This window comes from Schistocerca nitens, chromosome 6, assembly GCF_023898315.1.
Source record: "Schistocerca nitens isolate TAMUIC-IGC-003100 chromosome 6, iqSchNite1.1, whole genome shotgun sequence".
Taxonomy (NCBI): Eukaryota; Metazoa; Arthropoda; class Insecta; order Orthoptera; family Acrididae; genus Schistocerca; species Schistocerca nitens.
Genome location: NC_064619.1, coordinates 283,540,381 through 283,554,357, shown reverse-complemented (window position 1 = coordinate 283,554,357; position 13,977 = coordinate 283,540,381). Strand labels below are relative to the sequence as shown.

The window sequence follows — 13,977 nt, the reverse complement described above, 5'->3', positions numbered from 1 at the left end:
CTCTTCTTGTCCAAACTATTTATCGTCCATGTTTCACTTCCATACACGGCTACACTCCATACAAATACTTTCAGAAACGACTTCTTGACACTTAAATCTATATTCGATGTTAACAAATTTCTCTTCTTCAGAAACGCTTTCCTTGCCATTGCCAGTCTACATTTTATATCCTCTCTACTTCGACCATCATCAGTTATTTTGCTCCCCAAATAGCAAAACTCCTTTACTACGTTAAGTGTCTCATTTCCTAATCTAATTCCCTCAGCATCACCCGGCTTAATTCGACTACATTCCATTATCCTCGTTTTGCTTTTGTTGATGTTCATCTTATATCCTCCTTTCAAGACACTGTCAATTCCGTTCAACTGCTCTTCCAAGTCCTTTGCTGTCTCTGACAGAATTACAATGTCATCGGCAAACCTCAAAGTTTTTATTTCTTCTCCCTGGATTTTAATACCTAATCCAAATTTTTCTTTTGTTTCCTTTACTGCTTGCTCAATATACAGATTGAATAACATCGGGGAGAGGCTACAAGCCTGTCCCACTCCCTTCCCAACCACTGATTCCCTTTCATGCCCCTCGACTCTTATAACTGCCGTCTGGTTTCTGTACAAATTGTAAATAGCCTTTCGCTCCCTGTATTTTACCCCTGCCACCTTTAAAATTTGAAAGAGAGTATTCCAGTCAACATTGTCAAAAGCTTCCTCTAAGTCTACAAATGCTAGAAATGTATGTTTGCCTTTCCTTAATCTTTCTTCTAAGATAAGTTGTAGGGTCAGTATTGCCTCATGTGTTCCAACATTTCTACGGAATCCGAACTGATCTTCCCCGAGGTCAGCTTCTACAAGTTTTTCCATTCATCTGTACAGAATTCGCGTTAGTATTTTGCAGCTGTGACTTATTAAACTGTTTATTAAATTGTTTCAGATAAGATGACCAAAACAATTACAACTCTGTGGGCTGCACTCAGTGGTTTCAAAGTTGCATGCGGTCCATGGACTTTGGGTTGTCAACCATTGATTGAACCCAAGATATGGATTTCTGCCTATTCACAGAGGAGTATTCACATTACACACATTGCCCTTTCTGTTATAATAATGTAGCTTTTGAATTGATGTGATCACTAAGATTTCAGAGTGTTGCACACATCCCTAAAAGTCTCAGATAAGGTGTAGCCAGTTATCAGTATTTTCTGACTGTGTGTGCCTGCATATCACTTTTAATCAATGAATTTCCACTATGGTCAACATAATTGTCTTGAGAGATTCAGCAACTGTTTAGATAATTAACATAATTCCTATTTATTTTTTCATTTCAGTTGCACATTTTCAATTTGGTTACATGTTTCAGTCACTTTGGATCATCTTCAGATCTAAGTAGTTGCATCAGCAACCCATCTCGTCTATCCAGAAACACATATTACAGTTCTCTGATATGTGGTACTGTACAGACAAGACAGGTTGCTGACACAACTACTTAGATCTGAAGATGATCCAGAGTGACCAAAACATGTAATATAATCAAAAATGTGCAACTGAGATGGAACAATAAATGAGAATTATCTCAATGCATTTACATTTGCATTTGTTATGACATAAAACCCTCTGCAGGCATCTTATAAGGTCCTCCATCTTCTAAGCAAATAAATAAGTTTACTCTTCAATAACAGACACCAATAATTATGCTAAGAAACACACATCAGTCACATAAATAATAAAATATTAATTTATAGTTACCTTTTTACTGAGTAAACAACATTCTACAATTTATGAGAGCATATAAAACATCTTTTTACCTACTCTTCGAACAATATTCCCAATCATCATGTTGCCTTGGTACGCTAGAGCCATCAATATGGAACTTTGAAAGTTCTCTAAATATTCTATCAGTGTTTAGAGAATCAGACGAGGCAATGAAACTTGTTCGTTTATCTACAGCTGAAAGTGCACACAATGACCTCGGAGCTGCATGCACTGTAAGAATGGCATCTGCTCCTGGCAGCTGCTGACTTTGAGAAAATACTGAATGAACCTGAAACAATATTTTAATAGAATTATAGAGCATCTGTACAAGCATGTTGCCTAGTCTTTTGCACTTGGCAAGAAGCTAGCAGTTATTGTAAGATCTCTGTGCCAAACTTAAGAACTCACTATTGAGTGTTGATAGTTTAAAGGATAGGATATTCACTAATACAGTCTATTGTAAATTATGACCAAGAACTTAAGAGTTCAATTTTAATCTGAAAATTTAATTCTAGCTGTTCATGGGAGACTTGTATTTCTCGTCAAGTGAATGGGTAGGAGCATGTTTATGTTAATTTTAGCACTCCAAACTTGCAACCAAGGATAAAAATATTATGTTGCTGACATGGAAATGTTCACCAGATACAATTTTCAATCAATATATTGATTGTTCTGAAAGCAATAGTCATGTCCTCATACACAAATTACTGATTATCATTTGTAGTAGCAACAGTTCATACTGTCTGCTATTGTCAATCATTCCAATATAGAGTCAGAGCTTCACAGGTTAATTTCTCTTGGTAAGTATGAAAATATAGCATTCTCAATTATTAAAAGTTATTGGTTTCATGTGGTACATGTTTTCCCAGGACACTAAAATCATTTTCATTGTGTATAATACAGTGGCAATAAGCTTACATAATGAAAAAGGAAGGAAGCCCATGTTTGTAAACAGCAAGCTCATTAAATATGGATCACAAGCTCAGACTGGACAATGGATGGGAAAGGAAATCAACTGTGGCTGATTCATAGATACCATCCTAGCATAAAACAAGTGTTTCAGAAAAATAAACAGAAAACTTAAATCTGGATGATCAGGCACATTTTTGAACCAGTGTCCTTATAGAGTCCAGTGTGCTAATGATGCCCTACATTGCTCAGACACCAACTTAACAGATAAAATGCAGCAAAGACACAGTCAGGCACCCTCCACTGTCTGCTGCAACTGCCCCTTTTGCAAAAATGTATGTGGAATGGTGTACTATATTTGCGAAGTAATGGCTATCTTTCTTCATTTTGTGATACATCATACATTGCCTCACTGTGGGCTAATCCTCTTGGCTTCAGGACACCAGACCTGGTTTTCAGGATCCAGTGGAAAGGGCCTTTGTCCAGCCTGAAGATAGTGGGTTGGTCTTTCTGTAATCCAAATGGCTCATTATCAGGGCCTGATAGTCTAGCTTAAAAGCTGGTCTGGCTTAAGGCTCACTAGTCTGGCTTAAGGGCTGGTCAAAGCCTGCTAAGTCTGGTTCAAGGGCTGCCTAAAGTCCTTAGTCTGGCTGGAAGGACTGGTCAAATCCCTGCTAAGTCTAGCTCAAGTGCTGGCCAAAGCCTGCTAATTCTGGCTGAAAGGGCCAGGCTGTGCTTAGTCCGACTGGAAAGACTGATCAAAGCACAGTTAAGTCTGGCTCAAGGACTGGTCAAAGCCTTCTACATCTGTCTCAAGGGCTGGCAAGAGCCTTGTAAGTCTGGCTGAAAGGCTGGCCAGAGCCTGGTCTGTCTGAAAGGCTGGTCAGGGCCTAATAGTCTGGGTTAAGGGGTTAAGGGCTGGTCAGGGACTAGTAGTCTGGCTTAAGGGCTGGTAAGACACTACTAGTGAGATCTGAGGGCTCATCACTTCCTTATGATGGTTGATATTCTACAGCATCTGTTGCAAATTAATTTGTGAGGATTCCTGGCATAAAAGCTGGCTCCTTCCACAGGAGAATAATTAATGCTGATTAGCTGAAAAGCCTGAATGATGAAATGTTTCTGAGTATTTCAAAGAGACAACTGGCAGCCCTCCTGGGTGTAGAAGGAAAGTCTTATGGCCTCCTGAGCAGAGGTCATCTTTGATAGTATCTTAACATTTCTAAAGTTGGGACGTGGTGACTGTTCATGATCCACAAAATTATTTTTTCAATACAGAAAGCCTACAAGAATTCACAAGTGCACTCTGTGCATGTGAGTAAAATTCTGGTACGTCATTTTCTGGTTTTTCAGTTTAGTTAGTTTTTACATGCTTGCTAGCCAGAGGCTTCCTGACAACAGGGGTATGTAGCCATTAGCTAGAAGAAGGTAGTGTTTAATAACAGAGGTTCAGTGGGCAATTTTTGATTGAAGTCAATAAATTTACTTACTTCTGTGGAAACTTTGAGTGTTGTGCTTTTGAGCAATTTTTTATCTATTCTTTCTATAAATAACCTGTTTTTTATTTGTGGAGATTGTCAACATAATTTGTTAGAAACCAGCTGTACACAGTGTGTTGACTCTTAGTGCGGAATGTTTTCAAGTGTCACGTAGTGCTTGAATCTCGGTATTTTCCAGAAAGCAGTTAGGGCCCTAAAGGGAATTAATTGTTTATTGTAGACACATGAAAAATGTAATTTTCTTGCAGGCCAAAGCAAGACTTATTTAGATTTGTTTTAATACTGTAGCAGTACAGAGAATTAAACTAGGTCTGCCACTAAACCTTTCCCAGTAAATCTAGTATTTCAGGTTTTGTCTTGTGTGCCACACACCTCTAAGAGTGCATAGATTCACCTGCAGGCAATAATGACACTGCACAGTGCAATGGTCTCTCAGAGGAAGAGGTGAAGGAATGTTTCAATTCGTTTATTTATTTATGCAATGCTAATGGTCAAAATCCCAGCTCTGTAACTGAGAGGCACCATGTGCAAGAGCTATCTTTTAATATTTTATAAAAACAATGAAAAATACTCTTTTTTGGTACACATTGTTTTAACATTTCTCAAATATTTGACTGTAAAATTTGTACTTTTTCAAATGTTCAAACCGAACTCCAAAATCTTTTTCTCCAGTCTGATGTATGTACCTCAAAAACATGGTTTTGGAAGGAATCAACAGCTTCTTGTGTTGGCAAAATCACTAGCAATAACATATCATATAGAACAGTTTTGATTGCTCAAAAACGTTTATTCACAAGTGGTAACCAGTTTTCATGAGATGTGAATCATCTTTGGACCACACTCTGTAGTTTAGAATAAAACAGAATGGAGAGAAACATTTAATGTGACAAACATTAAGTTAAACTTAAATTATCTGATATTATACCCTGTGATGACATTGGAGACAATGTCACAGAGTAGGAACTGGGGATGCCACCCTCTTATGTTGATTACTAACTATGTGGTGGCGTCATAGAGTTAAATTGCAGAAGCCCCATTCCTTGCCTAGCACCCACATCATCTTTAGCCAATAGAGTACAATGATGTGATACATGTCATATAGCATGAATTTATACCTTAATACTATGCTGGATGTCATCACAAGTTATATATAAGTAACAAGGAAGTGAGTTTAGTTTCAATGGTCAGAAATTGTAGTCATGTGTGTGTCAGTTGCATTTGTGTGAGTGTGCATGTGTATGTTGTCTATTTTCATTAAAGGCCTTGTTGGCAAAAATCTCACTTTCTGACAGTCTTTTTGTTTGCCTATCTGTCACTCAGTGTCTCTGCTATATGGTGAGTAGCAACTATCATTTTCATAAAATTGTTATATTTCATCCTGGATTTTCAATTGTTTGATTTAACAATTTGTATGTTATATAGTTAAAATTGTACATTATATAATGTTAAATAATATAAATGACCAGCCAGTGGCATAAGTTAATATGTTACTAGAGTGCACTTCATGGGATTTGGAGTATGCCTAGTGATGCAGATGCCTTATCAATGGCGATCAAAGAAGCTACGCCACTGCCATACTGCATTCAGTTCAGCCACTTATGTTCTTCATAACTGTGTTGCTTGTAAGTCATCCTTCAGTGCTGACTGAAATCATTTTATGTAGTGCCATGTACTGCAGAAAACCCATGTAATCAGTCCAGCATCACCAGTAACACAGCCACATCCACATTAGAAAGTAACCAGTGGTGTAGTACAGCCTATCTTTGACATACACCAAATCCCAAAAAGGGCAGTCTAGTAACATGTTAACTGATACCACTGGCTGGTCAATTATACTTTTTAACATTATATTATGTAAAATTTTAACTATATAATATGTACAGAAAGAGGTTACTTACATATAACTAAATACTGAGATTATATTAAGATTTATATTCATGCTGTATGACATGTATTGTATACACTGTATCCTAGTGACTAAAGATGATATAGGGTGATAGGCAAGGGCTGGGCTTCTGCTACATATCTCCATGACACCACCACATAGTCAGCGGTCAACATCAGTATGGAGTATCCACAGTTCATGTGCCATTGCCAGATGTTTTCACTGGGTACAATATCATATAATGTATGTTTAACTTAATGTTTATTACATTACAAGTTTCCCTCTACTCTGTTGTACCCTAAATTACAGAGTACGGTCTGAAGATGATCCACATCAGGTCAAAACTGGTCACATTTACGAATAAAAGTCTTTTTAAGTTGTTGTTTTTTTCGTGATTGGCACTCAATGGAAGGTTATCAACACCCAAAGTGTTTTTATGTAATCAAGGCGTTTCTATATTATATTTTATCACTAGGTCATTACAACTGCTGCTCTTCCCAATATGTTTACAAAGATTATGAATAAAAATAACAGTCCATGAAATTTTTTGCTTGATGCAATGGAATAAAAAGAATGTGCTAAGTGATCAATCAAGTGAGTATGAGCAATGAGAAATTAACTCAATGTTTTCCTTAGTCAAATAATAAGTTCTTTGATATACTGTGTGACAGTTGGTGTAAAATAGAATCTGCATTATGACAGAATAGATTCTTTTGATATCAATCAAGTGATCACTGAGCAAATATATTTCTATTGATGATCCCTTTTCATTTGTCTTTGCTGAAAGGTGAAAAAAAGTAGTGATAAGTCTTATTGTCATGTTAGCAGCCATAGTGGGTAGATGCAAGTCAGAAGTGCACTCATGTTCTGTATCTCATTTTGCTCAACATAGTGGAGACCTGAGACCAAATTGGGTGTTGTGTACGTTATTTCAAGAGCACTATTATCAGTTCTATATTTCTTTACATTTATTCTGAAAGCAGAACCAAGGTTAGCAGTGCAGATTGCTGATTTGAATGTATAGCAGATTTGAGACTGTGAGAGAATGGGACGAAAAAATTATATATATTTTACTGGAATTTCCTCACAGCTTTGGAAAGTGTTGCAGCAAACCATCGCACAGGGCTTGGAAGCACCATGCAAGCTGCTGCCAGCCTCGAGCTGCTGTCTCGGTTCAGCCTGCTCAGGCTTTTAACCGTGATCCAACTGTCACCACTGCTTCACTCTGTGTGGCGCCAGTGTTCAGTGTCAGGCTACATGTGCAGGATATAGACATTTATTTGTCTGGGGTCTTTCAGATTGGACCCTGACCCCCATGACTGCTGTTTGTACCTGAAATCTCTCAGTGAGAAGCAGCAATACTATCTTGACAAACTGATGAATGGCTCCCCGGCCCTCCAGTTGGAGAGGAGCTGACAACACTACTCAAATAAAGAACCATTCTCAAGTAAGAATAAGACAGATACACTGCTATTTTTAAAGCAGATACAAATAAAGTATCCTGATTGAACAGTTTAATTGCACTGAGTTTTGTTGCAAAGAATGCCTACTTTCCAGAATCTGGCTACATGAAAAAATCTGGCAGATATTTCTCAGAGAATTTAATAATGAGAATCACAGATAAATAAAAGCATCAGATAATGAGGCAACTGACAGAGATGTCAACATGTAATGATACAACAGCAGTAGAACTTTTGCTGCAAAATGAGCAGCAGCAAGAAAGATCTCATCGCTCTGTGTACTATTTACCATACAAATTTAAATAATTGCAGTCAACATTTTTGGAAGTGTTGATGCTGAGTGATGTTTTTTTAAGAGGTTGAAGGTTTTCTATAGGCTGCACCTCGAAATGCCAGTTACCTGTACGTCTCAGAGATACAGCTCTTACAGGCCTCCTGAAGGCTCTGCCTGCTCTTCCTAAGGATGTCCTATCAGCCTTCACACAATTTTCACATTCCACTGCTTATATCAAAGGGGAATGAACACAGTGACTCAAACTCTGCCATTAAATCCCTGTCTTTGGGTACCTCTAACGTGCTTCGATGTGTCACTGATTGATATTTAGTATTAATGATTTGATAGTATTTTAGATAATTTCTTGTCTGGAATTGGCTATTCTATGTGCTCTAAGAAAAATCTTGTAACTGTCTTGACAGAATGCACTAGAACACTACCTAACAGAAGTTTAACGAATGAATAGAGGAAATAAGTGTGTGAACATTTCCCATTGTCTCTACAGGGTGTATAAGTGGACAAGTAAAAAAAAAAAATTCTCAGATTTCCCGATTAAAAATACATTTTCTCCCAGGTTAAAATACACTTTTCCCATGTTAAGTGACAGCATACTTCCCCACAGAACTGTAAAGGTTATCAATTGTTAGAATGGCTATGATTTTATACACTGGCGTAGAATTTCTTAGCACTTTAGAAAACAAAATTCAGGGGGAAAAAACATGTTTTGGAAAGATCTTTAATGTGCAACAACATGCACACTACATATTTTCATATTATGAAAGTATAAATGTGAATTCCAAGTAACACTACTTGTTACTTTCCGAAGCATTGAAATTGAAATTGCGATGCGCTTATGTAAGCCAGTCACAGCTCATGTCAAGTGATCTCGCCAACCGAAGACAGCAGATATTCAGATACAGGATACATGATGTAGTCAGCCAATAGCAACATCACTGTTAAGTAACTTGAACACATAAACAGGCAAAGTTATCAGTTTAATATACATAGTGTTGCTACAAGAAAAACAAAGCTTTCACAAACAATATTCGTCTTGAAAATTTGTGGGGACGGAGAACAACTAGCTCACCCTCCAATGATATCGCTACCCGTCGCAGCGAGAACAACTGTATATTTGCCATATCAGTTCTCTGTAGTGTGCGCTCTATGCTACACACATTGTGTATACACTGTGAGAATGAAAGTATTGATAGTAAGTGACAGCAGCGCGAGTGATTATTTATCGTTGTGAGTACCATGGCTGCTCTCCACTGTCTATAGATTAGTAAGCCGCAAGAGAAGCTATGCTTTCACATATAATGTTGAGCTCTCACTTCACATTGACTTCACTAACCCTGCCACAATCACCAGTTTAGTTATATCCCACGTTTATTCTCCTGTTAGGCATTACTATATGTTCATACAATGTGTTTTCTGCACTACTCCAAGAACTGAACTTAAGCAGCTGTACAACTGGTCCTTAGTAGTGTAGCAATCTGGCCAAAACTTTTGTGTCAAAATTTCATTTTCTTGGATACACTGAGAAGATAATATGTAATCTTTCTTATCCGTTATTCTTGTTTGTCCTTTATTTCCACTCTGGTAGTCTGAATCTATGGATTTCAAGAGTAATTATTACAAAGCTGATCATCCACAAGCCCAGGCAACCACATAACAAACAGCGATTGGCATTCATCTGTTCGGATTTATTCCGCTCAGCTCATATAGCCCTGTCCCCTCCTGCCTGCAGGAAAGTTTATTTCCAGTTGCAAGCAGGATTCCCCTGGCAGAGACATCACACACACTATGCACACATTCAAAAACCAACTTATGATTCATTCAGAAATCAACTTCTAATGCGTTCAAAAATCACCAGGGATTTGTTTCAAAATCATATGAATAATCAATAGACCAATGTGCGCCGGATGCTAGGCACTTTGTGAAACAAGGTTTTCTTCTCAAGAATATGAATTTGGCGCCTCCTTCTGAAACTGCCGCTCAGGGCAGACAACCTGGTTCCCCCCTCCCGACCCACAGATCTGGGACTGCTGCGCATGCATGAATTTGGCAGCTTGGCCATGCCAGTAAAATGTTTCTGGGTAGCATTTGGCTGCTTGCTGCTACTGCTTATACAGGGTGAAGCAAAATTTACACACTTAGGCTTCACAGCGTGACTCCCCACATGCCAGCAATAAAAAAATGTGTCTCACAAAACTGCGTCCAGAGACTACATCCAGCAGAAAAAGGACATTAAAGAGTCACAATCTGGCAACACTGTAACCATATGCATGGCAACTACCTCTGTCAGTACATACCAGTTGTGCTGTACTGTTCATGCAGTGGATAAAGTTTTGGGTTAGCATGCCGGAGGTTGATGGTTTGATGGTGGTACAGTATCTGGCATTTTAATCCTCAACAGCGATTGCAGCGGGTCTTCTAGAAAACATCTGCACTTACATACTAGAGTTGGAGAAATGGAGGATTGGCCAGCTTTGAAAGAAGCCCTTTCCACTTTCTGAGCATGAATTTATTCGCACCACTTCATCTACCAATGCAAAACCTAGTTTTCTTTGTACCCTCCTCTAATGTTCCCGTGGATTAGTACCAACTATTTTTCTAGCCTCGTTCAGGTCCATTACATTTCGTTAGGGCCTTACGTTACCAATAGGACTAGCAAAGCGCTTTGCAAATAATGTCCAAACTTGATTACTATTTGTATGTGTTATCACCATGGTCCAACTAATTACGCCTTTCAACACTGAGTCTAGTAACTGCATGCTGTTTAGTACATTCCTCAAGGCATTATTATTATTATTATTATTGTTATTTCTTTACTTTCTCAGACTTTTTAGAAGTCTGGTTAAGAATGGAGTGACGCGGACCTTTATCAAGCGTCACTTCCTTTTGCTGTACGGTACATGTTATATTGCATTTAGGAACTTTCGGGTAATTGAACATGTATCAATAATTACGGATTTCTGTAGTTGTATATATGTGTTTGGATGTAGCTGTATTGCATTGATGTACTGGTGGATATTGTGTGGTATGACTCCTGTAGTTGATACTATAATTGGTATGATGTCAACTTTATCCTGATGCCACATGTCTTTGACTTCCTCAGCCAGTTGGATGTATTTTTAAATTTTTTCTCCTGTTTTCTTTTGTATATTTGTTGTATTGGGTATGGATATTTCGATTAGTTGTGTTAATTTCTTCTTTTTATTGGTGAGTATGATGTCAGGTTTGTTATGTGGTGTTGTTTTATCTGTTATAATGGTTCTGTTCCAGTATAATTTGTATTCATCATTCTCCAGTACATTTTGTGGTGCATACTTGTATGTAGGAACTTGTTGTTTTAAAAGTTTATGTTGTAAGGCAAGCTGTTGATGTATTATTTTTGCGACATTGTTATGTCTTCTGGGGTATTCTGTATTTGCTAGTATTGTACATCCGCTTGTGATGTGATCTACTGTTTCTATTTGTTGTTTACAAAGTCTGCATTTATCTGTTGTGGTATTAGGATCTTTAATAATATGCTTGCTGTAATACCTGGTGTTTATTGTTTGATCCTGTATTGCAATCATGAATCCTTCTGTCTCACTGTATATATTGCCTTTTCTTAGCCATGTGTTGGATGCGTCTTGATCGATGTGTGGCTGTGTTAGATGATACGGGTGCTTGCCATGAAGTGTTTTCTTTTTCCAATTTACTTTCTTCGTATCTGTTGATGTTATGTGGTCTAAAGGGTTGTAGAGGTGGTTATGAAATTGTAGTGGTGTAGCCGATGTAGTTATATGAGTGATTGCTTTGTGTATTTTGCTAGTTTCTGCTCGTTCTATAAAGAATTTTCTTAAATTGTCTACCTGTCCATAATGTAGGTTTTTTATATCGATAAATCCCCTTCCTCCTTCCTTTCTGCTTAATGTGAATCTTTCTGTTGCTGAATGTATGTGATGTATTCTATATTTGTGGCATTGTGAGCGTGTAAGTGTATTGAGTGCTTCTAGGTCTGTGTTACTCCATTTCACTACTCCAAATGAGTAGGTCAATATTGGTATGGCAGAAGTATTTATAGCTTTTGTCTTGTTTCTTGCTGTCAATTCTGTTTTCAGTATTTTTGTTAGTCTTTGTCTATATTTTTCTTTTAGTTCTTCTTTAATATTTGTATTATCTATTCCTATTTTTTGTCTGTATCCTAGATATTTATAGGCATCCGTTTTTTCCATCGCTTCTATGCAGTCGCTGTGGTTATCCAATATGTAATCTTCTTGTTTAGTGTGTTTTCCCTTGACTATGCTATTTTTCTTACATTTGTCTGTTCCAAAAGCCATACTTATATCATTGCTGAATACTTCTGTTATCTTTAGTAATTGGTTGAGTTGTTGATTTGTTGCTGCCAGTAGTTTTAGATCATCCATGTATAGCTAATGTGTGATTTTGTGTGGGTATGTTCCAGTAATATTGTATCCATAATTTGTATTATTTAGCATGTTGGATAGTGGGTTCAGAGCAAGGCAGAACCAGAAAGGACTTAATGAGTCTCCTTGGTATATTCCACGGTTAATCTGTATTGGCTGTGATGTGATATTATTTGAATTTATTTGGATATTAAGTGTGGTTTTCCAATTTTTCATTACTATGTTTAGGAACTGTATCAATTTAGGATCTATTTTGTATATTTCCAATATTTGTAGTAACCATGAGTGGGGTACACTATCAAAAGCTTTTTGGTAATCAATGTATGCGTAGTGTAGCGACCTTTGTTTAGTTTTAGCTTGATATGTCACCTCTGCATCTATTATCAGTTGCTCTTTACATCCTCGTGCTCCTTTGCAACAGCCTTTTTGTTCTTCATTTATAATTTTGTTCTGTGTTGTATGTGTCATTAATTTCTGTTTAATGATTGAAGTTAATATTTTGTATATTGTTGGTAGGCATGTTATGGGGCGATATTTAGCTGGGTTCGCTGTGTCTGCTTGATCTTTACGTTTCAGATAAGTTATTCCATGTGTAAGTGTATCAGGGAATGTGTATGGGTCTGCAATGTAACTGTTAAATAATTTAGTTAGATGTGAATGTGTTGAGGTGAACTTCTTTAACCAGAAATTTGCTATTTTATCATTTCCAGGGGCTTTCCAATTGTGAGTAGAATTAATTGCTTGGGTGACTTCATGTTGCAAAATTTTCACTTCAGGCATTTGTGGTATCATCTTGTATGTGTCTGTTTCTGTTTGTATCCACCGTGCATGCCTGTTATGTTGTACCGGGTTTGACCATATGTTGCTCCAGAAGTGTTCCATGTCTGTTATGTTTGGTGGATTGTTTATTTTAATGTGTGTGTTATCTATTGTCTGGTAAAATTTCTTTTGGTTTGTGTTGAATGTTTGGTTTTGTTTCCTTCTATTTTCACTTTTTTTGTATCTTCTGAGTCGTTTGGCTAATGCTTGTAATTTCTGCTTCTTTTCGTCTAATTGCTCTGTCGCTTCTTGTTGTGAGATTTTACCTAACCTTTTTCGTTTTTTTTCCGAGATTTCATTTCTTATAAATTGTGTTAGCTGTCCGATGTCTTTTCTCAGTTTTTCTATTCTGATCTGTAGCCTGTGTTGCCATGCTGGTTTTGTGGGTTTCTTCTGTGTGTTGGTTGGTTCTGATCTCTGTCTAGTGTGTATATTTAGTGTAGTGAGTGCTCCTATATAAACCAGTAGTTGTAACTCTTCCATAGTTGTGTTTTCATTTATTTTGTTGTGTATGATTGTGTTGATAGTTTTTATTGTTGTTTCGACTTGTGGGTTATTTGGTGGTCTATGCAAGAATGGTCTAATGTCTGTATTTGTGTCTTTGTATTCTATATATGTTAGCTGAAATTTTTCTTCTATATCTAGCATCTGTGTCACTTCGTGTTCTATTTGTGCTTGTTCTGGTGGCTGTCTTAAGATTTCGTTTTCCTCTGATTGTTTAATTGGTGCGTGTTGTTCTTTGTTTGTTTGCTCTGGGATGTTTGAGTCCATTACTGTATTTTCTTCTTCTTCTGATTGCACATTATTTTGTTCCAGTATTTGTTGTACTTCTTGTTTGATGTTTTCTAATTCTGACTGGGGTATCCTGTTATTTTTGATTATTACACGGATCTGATCAGCTAGTCGTTGTTCTGTTAAAAATTTTAATTCTGGGTATCTGGTAATAAATGTTGTGTATACTTGTGATCTGTATC

At 37.2% G+C, this 13,977-nt stretch overlaps 1 protein-coding gene across 2 annotated transcripts in view; it reads right to left on the bottom strand.

Moving 5' to 3' along the window:
- The window catches only part of LOC126262885 (murinoglobulin-1-like), a 292,408-nt gene that overhangs the window by 141,075 nt on the left and 137,356 nt on the right, over positions 1–13,977 (bottom strand). For both annotated transcript variants that reach the window (XM_049959761.1, XM_049959762.1), the window contains one exon: positions 1,800–2,031. In XM_049959761.1, coding sequence (XP_049815718.1) covers positions 1,800–2,031 — 232 coding nt within the window. The remainder of the gene's footprint in view (positions 1–1,799; positions 2,032–13,977) is intronic.